The following is a 12,296-nucleotide window of genomic DNA, read 5'->3' on the forward strand; positions in this document are numbered from 1 at the left end:
CTGGGAGTAATAAAGGAATAGGCCCTACATCAAAGGCCACTGTACAAGGTAAATGCTGACATAAATTATAGGCCTGTGTCTATTTAAGTATAGCTAATAAGAATAGATCAGAACTAGAACTCATCTAATATTATTATAGTACTAAGGAAAAGTATCTTAGAACAGACACATGAAAAAAAAACCCCATAAAATCATTTAACTAACAATTTTGGCCCAATCCAAACTTTCAGAGCTGGCATGTTTCTCCTCCAGAATGACAATCTCAGCGTCAGAAAGACTGAAAAAGAATCTTATTGGGAAATCTGGTCAGTTGCAATGCAATAAATGCTACTTTTGACATCTGAGATTTTTATAAAAGCAAAATTCCTTCCTATCTGTACAATAAGCCATAAAGAAAAATTGTACATCATACTCACTTGCAATCATGACCTTTGTGACACACCCTGGCACATTCTGTGCAGCAGCAAAGAGATTCCAATAAACCACATGTGCGGCACTCAAAAATATCCTGCAAAGATTACAATTAGGTCAGTGCTTACTGCACATTAAGAACAGAGGCAGACCTAGCCAATAAAACCAATTAGTAATAGTTCAAATGTCTTTTCTAAACATTTAAAAAATTTAAATACTAATGAAATTATCTTTTTAGGCATTGATGTTTCTAAAAGGGTTTTGATTTTGCTCATTTACAAAGAAATTCTTTATTTCTGAATTCTTTAAGCAAGCAAGCAGATAGGAAAATTGGTTCTTACCTGCTAATTTTCGTTCCTGTAGTACCACGGATCAGGCCAGACTCCTGGGTTTATTCATCCCTGCCAGCAGATGGAGACAGAGAAAGTTTCACTGACACTGCTTGATAAGCCCTGGTACCACCTGCAGTTCCTCAGTATTGATATGTACCCAAGCAAAAATTCACATGCTAAAATCGATAAAACTGGTAAAACTGTGAATAAAAAATTTGTATTCCTTAACCGAAAAAAAGGTGTGTGTTTCACAAAGATTACAGCTGAGCAGAGGACTCTCCACCTCCATAAATCAGGCAGGTTCTGGACTGATCCGTGTACTACAGGAACAAAAATTAGTAGATAAGAACCAATTTTCCTTTCCCTGTATGTACCTGGGTCAGTCCAGACTCCTGGGATGCACCAAAGCGCCCTGCAAAGGGTGGGACCCGGAGAGTCCCGCTCGCAAGACACTGTCGCCAAACGACCGAGAGCCTGGATCCCCTAAATCCAGCTGGTAATGCCTCGCAACAGTATGCAACTTCCATGTCACTGCTCTGCAAATCTCCTGTGAAGAAATAAACTGAGGCACGGCCCACAAAGTCACCTGAGACCAAGTCGAGTGGGCCGCAAACCCTCAGGAACCTGATGGCCCTTAATAATATACGCTGATCCAATAGTCTCCTTAAGCCACCTTGCAGTGGTAGCCTTGGAGGCTTTGGTACCCTTTTTTGAATCGCTCCATAAAATGAAAAGATGATGAGACCTCCTAAAATCATTAGTGACCTTAAGATACTGCAGCAAAGCCCTGCGGACATCCAATAGCCTAAAGCTCTCATGCATGCAGCATAGAGGCATCCAATTCTGGAAAAGCTGGATGTTCCATGGTCTGACTGACATGAAAAGCAGAGACCACCCTCGGAATGAATGAAGGAACAGTCCGCAAAGAGACGCCTGAATCAGAGATCTGAAGGAATGGTTCATGGCAAGATAAAGCCTGCAACTCAAAAATCATCCTGGAAGAACAGATGGCCACTAAGATGACCTTCAGAGCCAAGATCTTAAGAGTCGCCCTACAGATTGATTCAAATGGTGCTTCACACAGCCCTCAAAGAACTAGATTAAGGCTCATGGAGGGACAGACCCTCTGCACCGGAGTGTGCAAATTCTTAACTCCCCAAATCAACCTAAGCACATTGGGATGGGAAGATATGTTGTACCCTTCAACTTTTCCCCGTAAGCAAACCAGGGCCACGACCTTCACCTTAAGAGAGTTAAAGGCCAGACCTTTAACAAAACTTCTTGCAGGAATTACAAAATGTGAGATGAGGACCATACAGCCTATACCCCTTTAGACATGCACCATGCCTCAAAAACCTTCCAGACCCAAACATACGACAGGTGTCCGCCTAGCTTGTAGAAGAATAGTGATCATCGCTTCCAGATATCCTTTCCATCTCAAGAGTCGCCTCTCAAAAGCCAAGTCGCTAGACAAAAGTGATCTGCCTGGTCTGAAAATATGGGGCCCTGATGGAGAAGACAAGGAAGGTGACTGAAGCGTAACAGTCCGTCCACTGCTACTGACCAGATCCACCAAACACGGTCGACGAGGCCACTCAGGGGCTACCAGCACCACATCCCCCAGGTACTTTTCTATTAGACGCAAGACCTTACCCACTAGAGGCCAAGAAGGGAAAATAAAGCAGGATCTCATGAGGCCAAGATACTCTCTTCCTCGGCTGAAAAAACGAGGTGCTTTCATATTGGGATGAGTCACCATCAAATCGACATGGGGACAACCCCACCATTCTTGGATGAGCTGCACCGCCGAATCCACCAATCCCTATTTGTCTGGATCCAACCTTTTGCGACTAAGAAAATCGGCCTGGACGTTTTTGATGTCTGCGATATGAGACATCGCTATCTGAACCAAGTACCGCTCCGCTCAGAAAACCAACTCTTGGGCCTCTTGGGCCTCTTGGGCCTCTTGGGGGCCCCCCCCCCCCCCCCGGACTCTTGGTGCCGCTGTCGATTGATGTATGCCACGGTCGTCGCATTGTCCAACAAAACCCTGACCGAGCAACTTTGAACCAGAGGTAGAAAGGTGAGTAAGCCAGCCAAACTGCCCTGGTCTCCAAACAATTGATAGACCACGAGGCTTCTTCCGAAGACCAAGTGCCCTGGGCTGCCTGTCGTTGGCACACTGCACCCCCCCCCCCCCCATCCAGAGAGACTGGCATTGATAGTAAGAATTAAGAACATAAGAAAATGCCATACTGGGTCAGACCAAGGGTCCATCAAGCCCAGCATCCTGTTTCCAACAGTGGCCAATCCAGACCATAAGAACCTGGCAAGTACCCAAAAACTAAGTCTATTCCATGTAACCATTGCTAATGGCAGTGGCTATTCTCTAAGTGAACTTAATAGCAGGTAATGGACTTCTCCTCCAAGAACTTATCCAATCCTTTTTTAAACACAGCTATACTAACTGCACTAACCACATCCTCTGGCAACAAATTCCAGAGTTTAATTGTGCGTTGAGTAAAAAGAACTTTCTCCGATTAGTTTTAAATGTGCCCCATGCTAACTTCATGGAGTGCCCCCTAGTCTTTCTACTATCCGAAAGAGTAAATAACCGATTCACATCTACCCGTTCTAGACCTCTCATGATTTTAAACACCTCTATCATATCCCCCCTCAGTCATCTCTTCTCCAAGCTGAAAAGTCCTAACCTCTTTAGTCTTTCCTCATAGGGGAGTTGTTCCATTCCCCTTATCATTTTGGTAGCCCTTCTCTGTACCTTCTCCATCGCAATTATACCCAAATATTACCCAATTCGGAACCTCCAGATCGACATCATGCTGTAGATTGGATGGCTGTTGCCATCAAAAGGCTGTCCCGCATCAAAGCATCTAGAAAGACAGGTTGATGAAAGGCCACTGACAACAGATTTCATCTCTCCAACAGAGCCCTCTGAAGCGGCCGCATATGCGCAAAGGCCCACGGTACAACTCCAGTGTGGAAGCCATCAACCCCAGAACCTGCAAAAAAATTCCAGGCTCGGGGTACCCTCAACGCTAACAAGCACTGAACTTGCTTCTTTAGCTTGCACATTCTCTCCTCCGTGAGAAATACCTTGCCATGCCTCATATCGAACCAAGCTCCAAGGTAGTCGAGAGTCTGAGACGGGTCCAGGTGACTCTTCGCCAGACTGATCACCCAGCCAAGTGATTCTAGAAAATGAATCACCTTCTGCAGCGTGGTGCGGCACTCGTCTAACAACTTTTCCCTGATGAGCCAATCGTCGAGACAAGGGTGAACTAGCACCCCCTCACGCCGAAGAGTCGCCACCACTATTACCATAACCTTGAAAGTGTGGGGTGCCATGGCCAGCCCGTAAAGAGCAGCCCTGAAACTGGAAATGCTGACCCAGCAGCAAAAATCTCAGGAAGCGCTGGTGATCCTGATGAATGGGAATGTGCAGATACGTCTCAGTCAAATCAAGGGAAGCCAGAAACTCTCAGCTGCGCACCACCGCAATCACTGACCGTAAGGTCTCCATGCAAAACCTCGGAACCTTCAGCGCTGCATTTACTTGCTTCAAATCCAGAATGGGGCAAAAGGTACCTTCCCTTCTTTGGCACTACGAAATAAATGGAGTAACGACCCTTGCCCCGTTCGTCCAGGGGACCGGGATTATGGCCCCTGTGCAAAGTCTCCCGAACTACATGACACTTTTCCAAGGACCCGCAGGGGGGAGACTTGAAACAGGTTGCGAACAGAGCGAACAAACTCTAATGCGTAACTGTTTCTTATTACACTGAGAACCCAATGATCCTGAGTAACTTTGGTCTATTCCCCGAAAACCCCCTAATACAAGAAATGGCAGAGTGAACCGGTGTCACCTCATTGTGAGGTTTTAGCCCCAGTAGCGCCACCACCTGTGGGAGCCCTAAAGGGCCAATGACCTCCACAAAAGGACTGACCCCAAGCTAGACCTTGAGACAAACTGCTTTTGCAACGCTGAGGCACCTCTCGAAGGGCAAGACCTTCTGCTGACTCAAAAACGCGCCCAAGTCTGAAAGGCCTGCTCGTTCTAAGGCTTGTCCTCTGGTTACTTGTAAACTTTCATCAGCTGTTCTAAGTCTTCTCTAAACAAAAGGCACCCTTTTAAAGGGTAATGAACCTGAGTCTTAGAAGATACATCAGCTGCCCAATCACTGAGCCACAGTAAATGCCGGGCTGCCACCGCAGAGCCCATAATCCAAGACAAAGTCCGTACCAAATCATACAGAGCATCCACTACGTACGCGACAGATGCCTCCACACGATCTGCAATGGGTCTCATTCTCCTTCTGCGCTTGCTTGTCCTAACGTCACTGCACCCAGCACAGACAGGCTCTCTGCATGAAACTGGAGCAAATGGCGGCCTGCATCCCCAAAGCAGACACCTCCAAAATTCTTTTGAGATGAAGCTCTAACTTCTGATCCTGAACATCCTTGAGGGCCGCGGCACCCACAACTGGTATAGTCGTCTTCTTTGTGTCTGCTGATACCGCTATGTCTACTTTTGGAAGCAAAAAAAGTTCTAACGTTTGCTCAGGTAAGGGATAAAGCTTCGACATCGCTCTTCCCACTATTAAACCAGAGTCAGGGGTACTCCATTCAAGCTCCACCAACTGCTTTCATGGACTTGTGATAGGGAAACGCGGTCGAGGGGGCCCTAAGGCCTTCGAGCATTGGATCAGCCCTGTCCATGTTCAGATCCTCTTGAGGGGCCTTCAACTCGAACTCGAGGACCTGAGGGATTAGAAGAGCCAACTCCTCCCTCTGAAACAAACTGAGGATTTTGGGGTCATCCCCTTCTGGAACAGGAGGGGCCCCCAAGTCGTCCCCTGCAGCTATGTCAAGCGGTCTCTGACCATCGCCGTGCGCTCCTATCATTGCTGCAACATCCCTGGAGGGTCCGGTGACCTAACAGAGTCATCTGAGTCGTCATCCATCCCCCCCTCAGGTGCAACAACTGCTGTAACCCGGAAGGTCAGATGCCCCGCAACTGACTGGGCCCAGTATGGGGTATGGGCCCCGGAACACCAGACCTATCTTTTGGTATCCATTGCCATCCTGCTGTGCAGCAGGAGGATAAAGTCCAGGGAAAAGGCACGTGGAGCTGCAGGCAAAGGAGAGGCCCAATCCCCCATGGGCCCTGGAGCCAGCAAATCCCACAAAGTTATCCCCCTCTGTGCCCCCCCTGCCCCTCCAGGGGACCCGGGTGGACAGGGGAAAGCAGCGGAGGGAGATTCCCCTCCCCCTCAGAACACATTGGTAAACAATAACTGGGACCCAAAATGGCCGCTGCTCCCTCCACAAGGGAGCCGGCAGGCCCAACACGATCGGAGGCAGCACTGCTGAACTTTTGCAGCCGTCACAGGCTGATCAATTTTTTTGTGCTTTACGACCATCGGGAGAGCCCTCCCCCGAGATACAAGCAAAGCCTGGCACAGCTGAGACATGTCAGGACTGTACCATATGTACAGCAAGTCGAGCCGTGAACCATCCCCCCTGGAGGTAGGAGCAGAAAACCCTCTCCGCTGAGAGTAAATGTTCGGTAAAAGCCGAATAAAATGCATTGGGGGGGGGGGGAGGGAACACCTCTGAGCCTTACTGCTCAGCTGCTCCATTCAGAACTCAACCTTCCTGCAGAATTTTGTTTTTTTAAACTATAATAACAAAGAAAAATAGAAGGCTGAAGGGAGCTGTCCAGCTCAGCCAAAATAATCAAGGAAAGAGAGAGGCCTTAAAAGGAGCAGAGGGGGGCAAAAAAAACCCCAGAGCCCTGAGCTGAAAGCAGCCTAGATGGCCTCGTGGAGGGGAGGGATCTGGACCACCAGATTTGCACCTCACAGATCACAAAGGATCGAGCATACAAAAAGGTCACAGACCTCCAGCTCGTCTATCTCAACCAAACAGGTAAAGGGTCCCTTCAGGATCCAAACCCCTGGGAGGAAGGCTCACCCCATAAAAGAAAGTAAAGGGAACCGAAAAACTGCAAGTTTATGCACCAGCCACCAACTGCTGGAGACAGAGAAATACTGAGGAACTGGCAGGTGGCACCAGGGCTTATCAAGCAGTGTCGGTGAAACTTTCCTGTCTCCATCTGCTGGCAGGGATGAATAATCCTAGGAGTCTGGAAAGATCTGGGAACGTACAGGGAACATTGGATTCTAAAAGGAACATTGGATTCTAAAAGGAACATGAAGTAGTGCACTGCACATGAAGGCCAGCCAATAGAAGAGCAAGATGAATTTATCTTAAGCTTTATTTTACTATTTGAAAACGTTAAATCATAAAAAAGAGAAACTTGAATAATATTAAAATAAGAGCTGCAGGTCCCCTTAAATCAAGCAGATATATAAATAACTAACTAAGCAGAAATGAAGTGTAAAGGATGGTTTTGGAGCTACATCTGAAATATACAGATACATTTAAAGAAATATCTGTAAAAATTTCATTTTTATTTACAAATCCATTACATATAATAAACTTCTGCATCTCAAAGAGTGGGAGAGGCAACAGCTGATGCCAATTCACATACAGGTGAGGAAAGGGCATACCAGTCCATCTAGTGAACAGATTGACTAACAAATGCCCAGGGGTCTATACAAAACATACAATACCTGCTTTTCCTACCTGATTAATGTGCTCTGCTCCAGTCCACGTGAAGCTACATGTATCGTTACAACACAGAACATAAAGGGGGGAGTCGTCGGGGTTTGTGCCAGGTGGGCAAACCATTCCCATAAACACATCTTCCTCTTTCTCACTTGAAGTCGCCTCAGCTGGAAGAGTCACACATTCAATATATATATATAATTATTTTTTTTAACAGTGTTTACATTACGCATAACCGCAAAGAACAGACTTACATTTAAAAATACAATTAGCATACCGGTATATTTATAGGGACTCTTTGGAAAAAACTTTGATGATCTCTCAAAGAATCTCTTGGTGAAGGTAGTACATGATATATTTACTTTGTCTCAAGTAAATATACTTATAACAAATGGCCATTACAGCATAAAAAGGTCAGACTTTACAAAATGTAAAACCATATTATTATATATTAATCTATCAAAACCATATTGCAGTACCAATTCTTGACACAAGTGATATTATGGGTTGAAAATCGTAAGTCTAACATCTTACATAGCTTTGGAATAAACCCTGAAAAAGAGCTAAAAATTCTTATCAGTTGAGATAGAAGGCTCTGGAATGAAGGGTCATGAGCTGAGAGTGAAATATTTCTTTACAGAACAGGTGGTAGAGACAAGGGCAGTATCTGAATTCAAGAAAGCTTGAGATAAGCACAGAGGAACTCAGAGAGAAACAGAAATGACGGCAGAAAAGGACCAAATGGTCCATCCAGTCTGCCCAGCAAGCTTATCTTAGTATCTGCTGTGCCACACAAGTCACCCCCATACTTAAGTTTCCCAGACCGCCAAATTCAGGCCCCCTGTTGGTTGCTGTTTGAGTCCAGTTCCCCATTACCTCTTGCCGTTGAAGCAGAAAGCAATATTGGAGTTGCATCAAAAGTATCAGATTAACTTGTTAATAGTAACAGTCGCAAATTACCCCCATGCTTATTTGTTTTTCCAGACCATAAAATTCAATGTCCTTGTTTGTTGCTGTCTGAATCTAATTCCCCTTTTCCTTTTTCCCCCCTGCTGTTGAAGCAGAGAGCAATGATGGAGTTGCATCAACAGCATGAAGGCTTATTGGTTAAGTGTAGTAACCACCACACCAGCAAGTTACTCCCATACACTCTTTTCTTCATTTCCATCCTCTAGCTTTTAGGGATCTATAGTGTTTATCCCATGCCCTTTTGAATTCTTTCACTGTTTTCATCTTCACCATAGTAACATAGTAATGACGGCAGAAAAAGACCAAAATGGTCCATCCAGTCAACCCAGCAAGCTTCGCCAGGTAGTAACTGCCGCTCCGTGCAGGTTACCCCCATGTTTCTCTTAAGGGTAGTAACTGCAACTCTGTGCCAGTTTAGCTTTATTTATTCTCATCCTCTAGCCTTTTAGGGATCCACAATGTTTATCCCATGCCCCTTTGAAATCCTTCACAGTTTTAGTCTTCACCACTTCCTCCGGAAGGGCATTCCATCTCCTCCGGAAGGCCATATTTCCTGACGTTGGTTCTGAGTCGTCCTTCCTGGAGTTTCATGCGAAGTTTATAAAAAGAGTTTTGTACTGTGGCACAGATTTGATAGAACATGGATAATCGTGAACAGAGAATTACTCCAAGATTTCGAGCTTTAGACACAATGGGAATTGGTACATCATCTAAGAGTAATTAATGGGAAGGACTACAGGTAGAGTGAGGGATGGTTAATATGTACAGGATTTCAGTTTTGGCACTGTTTAATTTAAGATGGTGGTGGGATAATCATGAATTGATTGTTTTGGTGTAGAGACATACAGTTGCAAGAGTGTTTGACCAGGATATGGAATATGGTACAAAAAAGTGGATATCATCTGCATAAATTTTGAATTGGATATTGAGATTGGTGTGTAGATGACAGAGAGGTATTAGATATATGTTGAACAAGATAGCAGATAAGGAGGAGCCTTGAGGTACACCAGAAGAAAGGGTAAACCAGTCAAATGAATAAGGACCAATGTTAATCTAATGTGGGAGATCGGTAAGGTAGGAGTTGAACCAGTTTAATAGTGTGACAGAGATGCCTATGGGTTGAAGCTGGTGAAGGAGAATTTTGTGATTGTGTCAAAGGTAGCTAAGAAGTCAAGGAGTACTAATATATAATCAGTATTAGTGTTGAATCCTCGAAGCAAGGTTTCAAAGGAGGAAACAGTACAGTACAGTAACACAGTACAGTGTTTCAGTACTGTGGCCCTTACGGAAACTGTGTTGATTTGGATGAAGAAGAGAGTTCTTGGATAGATATTTAGAGAGTTGATGTAATACTACGGATTCAATTAGTTTGGCTAGGGAGGTGGGCGATGCAATGGGATGGAGATTGGTAATATTAGTAAGGTCCTCGTTCTTTTTCTTGGGGATAGGGCGGATGGATGTTTGTTTTAACGTATTTGGGAATATGCCTCCATCCTGTCTCTGTCCCTTTTGAGATACACAGTGTCCAGAACTGAACACAGTACTCCGGGTTAGGCCTTCCCAAGAACCTGTACAAGGGAATTATCACCTCCTTTTTCTTACTGGCTATTCCTCTCTCTATGCAGTCCAGCATTCTTCTGGCTTTAGCTACTACCTTGTCGCATTGCTTCGCTGTCTTCAGATCACTACACATTATTACCCCAAGGTCTCTCTTTTGGTCCGTGCACAACCACCTTTCACCCCCCATTACATACAGCTCTTTTGGATTATCGCACCTCTTGACATTGAATCCCAGCTGCCATATCTTCGATCACTGTTCAAACGTCCTTAAATCACATCTCATTCCCTCTACTCCTTCCTGTGTGTCCACTCTGTTACAGATCTTAGTATCATTTGCAAATAGACAAACTTTACCTTCTATCCCTCCCACAATGTCGCTCACAAATATATTGAACAGAACCGGTCCTAACATTGATCCTTGTGGCACTCAGCTTAATACTGTTCTCTCTTCAGAGCAGGTTCCATTTACCATTACACACTGTCTTCTATCCGTCAACCAGTTTGTAATTCATGTCACCACCTTGGCGCTCACTTCCAAACTTCTCATTTTATTCACAAGCCTCCTATGCGGGACCTTATCAAAAGCTTTGCTGAAATCCAAGTAGATCACATCAAGCGCTCTTCCTCGATCCAATTTTTTAGTCATCCAATTAAAAAAAATCAATCAGATTTGTCTGACAGGATCTTCCCCTAGTGAATCCATGCTGCTTCAGGTCCAGTAATCCTCCTGACTGTAGATAGTTCACTACCTTTCTTCTGTCAGCAGAGTCTCCATTAATATTTCCACCACTGAGGTTAGGCTAACCAGTCTAACGTTTCCAGCTTCTTGTCTGCTATCACTCTTGTGGAGTGGGATCACCACCGCTCTTCTCCAATCACTCGACACCACTCCCTTTTTCAGGGATCTATTGAACAGGTCATGCAGCGGAAGCACCAGTATATCTCTGAGCTTCCTCAGTATCCTGGGATGAATGTCATTCAGCCCCATGGCCTTGTCCACTTTCAGTTTTCCTAGCTGTTCCTGTGCAGTCTCTTCTGTAAACGGATTTTCATCTACCCCATCTCCATCTACAGTCTTGTCAACCAGCAGCAGTCCTTCTCTCCAGGGTCTTCTTTAGAAAACACTGAACTGAGGTATTTGTTTAATATTTCTGCCATTTCTTCATCTCCCTGTACTCAGTGCTCCTTGTCACTTTTCAATTTTACTATACCACTTCAGGCCTCCCTTCTTTCTCTGATATATCTGAAAAATATTTTGTCTCCTCTTTACCTCTTTGGCAATTCTTTCTTCCACTTGACTTTTTGCTTTCCTGATTTCTTTCTTCAACTCCCTCATTTTTAACAGATATTCTTTCTTGTGTTCCTTTTTTTGAGATCCTTTATACTTCTCGAATACTGTTCTTTTTGCCTTCATTTTTTCAGCCACCTCCTTAGAGAACCAGATTGGTTACTTTTTCCTCTTACTTTTCTTTACTTTCCTAACATATACATAAAAAGCAGGAGGGTAGGCTATCTAAAAAAGCCGTTTGAGCAAACAATGGAGGTTAGACGCCAAAGAAATGTCCAAGTACAACTTTTATTGAAATTGGAGACCAATGGTTTATGTATGTGCCCGACTCAGGCCAGAGTTTCGCCCCCACCGGGGCTGCCTCAGGGGCTAAAATAAATAAATACAAATCGTGTAAACAATACAGGACATACAAAATTTCAAAAAATAAATAAAAATAAATAAAAACATTAAAGTGCTTCGATTGGGGATCCTTCCTCATTTAGCCAATCTTATCTCCTTACCCGATCAATACTCTCCGCTCTGCACAACAGGAGTTAAGGATTCCCACAAGTAATTTGGCTAGTTTACTCGAGGATCAGCACTTGCTTACCTTGGCCCTGTTTTATGAAATTTTCTACTCTTATCATTGTGCCTGGAGAACGATTTTATTAAATTAGTCTTAATTTTTTTTAAAAAGCATTTGACTCCTGAAAATTTTATTTCGCTGTTTTTATACAGATAATTTGCCATCACTTATGTTTTTACTTGCAATGTGTCTTTTTTCCAGTGTCTACAGTACAATTCCTATTATGTTCACTTATATTTTAAGAATGCCGCTTTTTATTTTTATTACACCGCTTTTATGTTTGTTTATTTTATATTTTTATATTTGTATCTGTACTATAATTTTTAAACTGTAAATCGCCTTGGTTGTTTTGTAGGGAGGTGATACATTAAATCAAATTAACTAACCTTTGAGTCATAACATCAGCAGGCATCCTTGATAAATCCTTGAAGCTGAGCAATGCTGGGCAGCTGGAGGGACTTCCTTCTGATGTTGTCTGGCTTCACTTGTCAAACTAATGTGAAGCAATAAACTCAGT

General features: G+C 44.2%; 1 protein-coding gene across 1 annotated transcript in view; it reads right to left on the minus strand.

The window, feature by feature from the left end:
- Positions 1 to 12,296, minus strand: part of UBR5 (ubiquitin protein ligase E3 component n-recognin 5) — a 672,040-nt gene that overhangs the window by 295,418 nt on the left and 364,326 nt on the right. Inside the window, 2 exon segments of the mRNA XM_029591836.1 lie at positions 417 to 508; positions 7,413 to 7,561. Of these exon segments, the coding sequence (XP_029447696.1) occupies positions 417 to 508; positions 7,413 to 7,561 (241 nt within the window).

The sequence above is a fragment of the Rhinatrema bivittatum genome, chromosome 2 (assembly GCF_901001135.1).
Source record: "Rhinatrema bivittatum chromosome 2, aRhiBiv1.1, whole genome shotgun sequence".
Lineage (NCBI taxonomy): Eukaryota > Metazoa > Chordata > Amphibia > Gymnophiona > Rhinatrematidae > Rhinatrema > Rhinatrema bivittatum.